General features: G+C 56.4%; 1 protein-coding gene across 1 annotated transcript; it reads left to right on the plus strand.

Moving 5' to 3' along the window:
• Positions 1-733: 733 nt before the first annotated feature.
• On the plus strand, positions 734-4,265 carry TNFSF9 (TNF superfamily member 9). Its single transcript, XM_037042712.1, has 3 exons — positions 734-1,108; positions 1,704-1,740; positions 2,479-4,265. The coding sequence occupies exons 1-3, from the start codon at positions 845-847 to the stop codon at positions 2,940-2,942; spliced, it is 765 nt and encodes a 254-aa protein (XP_036898607.1). The 5' UTR covers positions 734-844; the 3' UTR covers positions 2,943-4,265.
• Positions 4,266-4,626: the final 361 nt, after the last annotated feature.

Raw genomic sequence — 4,626 nt, forward strand, 5'->3', positions numbered from 1 at the left:
AAATTTGAGTTTCCTCTGCCTCACTCAAGTGTCCTTTTCCTATCAGGGGAAATTCTCTGTTTGGACTCTCCAGCCTTCCCCTTCTAGGGTCCACAGGGGGCTCCTGACAGGAAGCGGCCTGATGGGTGGGTGGGGAAGCTGCCCTAGGGGGCAGGCCAGGGAAGGGCCCAGGCCCTGGAGAAGGTAGGAGAGGCTGTGGGAGGGCTGAATATGGCCCTCGGGATTCCACTGGGGCTGGGGGTTTGCTCCAGAGCAGAAGGCACCTGAAGCCTGGCTGTCCTCTGACCCTTCTGCAGAAATGCTAGATTAAGGGGGGTCCTGGGGGAGCCTGGGTGGGACTGAGAAGAAGGAGGGAAAAGAGACAAATCAACATAAAGAATAAGAGGGAGAGAGGGAGGTAGAGAGAGAGAGAGAGGACAGGGAGGGGCCCAGAGACTGGATGGAGAGTGAGAGCCAGAGAGAGGCACGGGGAGGGCGGGTGGAGGGGGGGAGCCACCGGACCTAAGGCAGAGATACAGTCACCAGAGACAGTGATAGAGTCACCAGAGACAGGGACGAATTGTGAGAGATGCACAGATAAAAGGAGAGACACAGAAGTAACAGAGGCACCCAGAGAGGCAGAGAGAGCTCGGGAGAAAGAAGAAACGGTGAGACAGAGACTGGAGAGGGGAGAGGGAAAGGGGACGAGAGATGGAGATCCAGAGAAGAGAAAGTTATAACGGGAAAGCTCGGCCGGAGGGGGCCGGCGCTGGGATCCCCAAGGTCTCCGCCCCGGAAAGCGGGGCTTCGTCACTCTATAAAGCGCGGAGCCCGGGGCCCCGGCTGCAGCCGCCTGCCGCCGGCCATGAGCTCCAATTCGGACGCCGTCCCGGACCCTGAGGCCCCGCGGCCGCTTGCGCACCGCCGCCGCGTCTGTGTCCCGCTGCCCTGGGCCCTGAGTATCGCGCTGGTGCTGTTCGCCGCTGCCGGCGCGGCGTACATCATCCGCACCTGGGTGGTGCCCCAAGGCTCCGCTTCGCTCCGCCCCAGCCCCGCGCCCGACTCCAGACTCCCGGAGGTCCTGGAGGTCCTTCCCGACGCCCGCGCCCGCCTCCCCGACTCCACGCAGGTGAGATGCGCCCCTGCTTGGGACCCCTTCTCCATCCCTCACCCCGGCGGGCACCCCCTTCTTCTGCACGCCGGGCCGACGGCCCGGCCCCTTCGGGACCCTGAGAGCATCCTTCTTTATTCAGGACTTCGGCCGCCACCCTCTCTCACCTCGTACCTCTTCGAGACCCCGTCTGCACACCGCCCCCTCGGGCGGGACCTTTTCCCCACAGTGGATCCCGAGGGGCACTTCTAACCGTTAGGGGGACCCACACTTTCTTTCCTAACTCCCGGAGAGCCTAGGTTTTCTCCCGGACTCCTGGGATGTCCCCCTTTTCCTCTCAAGACCTGTCTGTTCCAAGGCCACCTGGAGGGAGGCCCTCGTGAAATCCCGGCGTGCGCTGTCCTTGCAGGCCCTCCGGGTTGGGGCAGGTCGAGCCCCAACTTCGGGTGTGGGCGTGTGTTGGTGTGTTCTTTTGGAGCAGGGGAGGGGTAGCGGGGCTCAAGGCCTGCGCAGATGCCCGGGGTGGGGGTGGGGCTGCTGGTGGTGGCACTTTTCAGGGGGCTGCAGGGGCGGTTGGGGGACCCTCCATCCACTTTCTGCCTTTCCTCTCCAGGGCGAGGGCCTGTTCGCGCAGCTGGTGGCCAGAGATGGTGAGTGTCCTGTACCACCCGTGTCCCCCTGGGGAGGGGCGGTGAGGAGTCCTCCCTCTGACTCAGTCTGCTCCTCTGCCCCTTTCCTCTCTGAAAGCTCTTCTCGCCTCTCTAACCCTCATCAGTCTTTCTTTCTGACCTTTGGGTTCCCTCTGCTCCCCGGCTGACACCCATCTGCCCGCCTAAAACACACTTTCTTTCCCACTTGCTTTTCCTCCCTCCCCCCAGAGACCCTCACCCCTTCCCCTTTTCAACTCTCTTCCCCACCCCTCCCTTCTCTTCACTCTTCCTGAGACCTCTCCACTCTCCCTCCCCCGTTCTCCTTCTGAGTCACCTCCATCATTCTATCCGCACCCCCCCCCCACCGTTTCCCTCCCCTCCCGTTCCAAACCCCTTCTTTCCATTCCGCAGAGTCTGCTGCCCTACATCCCTCCCCTTTTGCATTACACCTCCTTCTCCAGCACATGTCTGTTCCTGGAAGTCTCTCACCCGATCTCCGGCCCCCCCCCCACCAAGCCCCAGCCCCAGCCCCACCCCCGCACCTCTCAGAGTCCTCTTTCCCCTCCCTCTTCCTGACTGCCTTCCCCCTCCCTCGATTCCCTTCCTTCCTTCCTTCCCCTAGCTCTCCCTCTCTCTGGGAACCTCTTTCCCCCTCAGAGCCCCAGCACTCCCTCCCCAGGGCTGTGTCCCTGTCCACAGCCTCACTCAGCTCTCCCCTGCTACTTCCTCCTCCTGCAGTGCTGCTGATGGATGGTCTCCTAAACTGGTACAGCGACCCTGGCTTGAAAGGTGTGTTCTTGGCACCTGGCCTGAGCTATGATGAGCACACGCAGGAGCTGGTGGTGGCTGAGTCTGGCATCTACTATGTCTTCTTGCACCTGGAACTGCAACGTGTGCTGGCCAGCGCTGGCTCTGGCTCTGGCTCTGTCTCCATTGCCCTGCACCTGCAGCCCCTGGGTGCAAGCGTTGCAGGGGCTGCAGCTCTGGCCCTGACCTTGGATCTGCCATCTCCATCCTCTGAAGCTCGGGACTCAGCAGCTGGTTTCCGGGGTGGCCTGCTGCACCTCAGTGCTGGCCAGCGCCTGGGTGTCTACCTCAAGGCTGCAGCCGGGGTGCAACCTGCCTGGCAGCTTGCGCAAGGTGCCACGGTCTTGGGCCTCTACTGCGTGTCCACCAAGGTCCCCACTGGACTCCACTCCTGACAGCCTTCATGAGGCAGGCAGGGTTGTCACCCCCTGTAGGGAGACTGAAGCCTGCCTTGCTTTCTTGGGCCCTCTGGTGATGGGCTCTGGCTTCTCTACCTCACCAGGCTGGGCAGGGGTTCTGGCTGCTGACCCCTTTCTCAAGGACTCTTCTGGTTCCTCTATCACTCCTGCTCCGAGTCAAACCCTTGGTATTTATTATGAGCCTGAGCTCGAACAACAAACTTTATATTAATATATTGAACTTATATTTATTGATCACTTACTACATGGCAGGTACTGTGTAGGGCTGGAGAAACACCAGCCAACAAAATAGACCCCCCAAAGATCCTTATTTATGTTAATATGTGAGAAATAAAGACTCACATCTAGTCCCTTTCTGGGATTTGTGGGCTAGCTTTTGGGGATTTGCAGAATTCTTTGTTGTGTGAGTTTCATTCATTCATGCAACTTGCATTTTGAGCATCTACTGTGTGTCAGGCACTGTTTTAGGTGTTGAGAACATAGCTGTGAACAAGACAGACCAAAATCCCAGCTTTCACCAAGCTGATGTCTCTTGGGCTGGGTTGACTCTGTGGCTGTGATTGTGTGAGACTTGGTGTGGCTGGGCCAGGGGCACACTGGGAGATGGTGTGTGGCACTGGGTAAGAAAACGGAAACTTAGTGATAACTATGTATGGGCCATTTACTGTGCGCCAGATAGTGTTATTTGAGACTCGTAACCATACTATGCTTTAAGGATTTTATTATTTCCATGGTACTGTTACATGGGCTCTTGAGGTTATTTTCCTCTACTGTAAGTGCACAGTGGAAATACTGCAGAATGCAGTTGTGCAGGACATCGCTTGTCAGCTCCGTTCCGTGACATCACACCAGTAACTTAGTATCAGCCATGGAACCAGCAGATGCTACAAGTCAGGGCTTGATTTATCGTCTGTTGGTCATCCAGACTTGAGTGATGGAGGAACTGATTTTAAACACATAGATGAGACTTAAAACTGGGTCTGGTCTCTACTGATTACATTGTGAATAACACACACACACACACACACACACAATCAAGGGAGTCTTCTAGTCTGGTGTTTTCCAACCATGATCTGGTTCTATGAAGAGGCTGCTCGTGTCATGCACAAGGAAGTGAAGTGTGGACATGTATCTTTGGTCCGTTTTATCTTAGTCTTTAAAGGAAAGTACTATCTATATCTCCTTGTTTGTCACTTGCACCTAGGGTTGGCTGGGTGTACAAGAGTGATGAAAATTAGGGTATTCTGTAAGAACCAACTGACTATATAGAGTTTTCAATAAAGAATATTTTTTATTTTATCTGTCAGTGAGTGGTGTGCTATACAATCATTTATGTAAAATTTATAATAAGCACGTGCTTTCACTTTCCCCCCTGAAGAGCTGTTTGTTAAATGTACAGCAGCTCCCTGTCCCCCTCTCTAGACCTGGCCGGTTCCCCCAACCCTGTAATTTTTGTTACCATGCAGAACTTACACCCACTGGCCCCTATGAGCCGGCTGGACCCTGGTTCTCCTTACAGATCTGGGACAAAAGGGGCTGCATGGACAGAGGAGTCTGCAGAGAGCAGGCTTTGCTGGGTCTTTGGAAAAGGAAGGGGGGTGAACAAGGAAGACGTGGGGGAGCTTGGCCTGCAGTGGCCAGTCAGGAGGGTATGAGATGG

The sequence above is a fragment of the Sturnira hondurensis genome, unplaced genomic scaffold (assembly GCF_014824575.4).
Source record: "Sturnira hondurensis isolate 20B ecotype Veracruz unplaced genomic scaffold, ASM1482457v3 Scaffold0003693, whole genome shotgun sequence".
Taxonomy (NCBI): Eukaryota; Metazoa; Chordata; class Mammalia; order Chiroptera; family Phyllostomidae; genus Sturnira; species Sturnira hondurensis.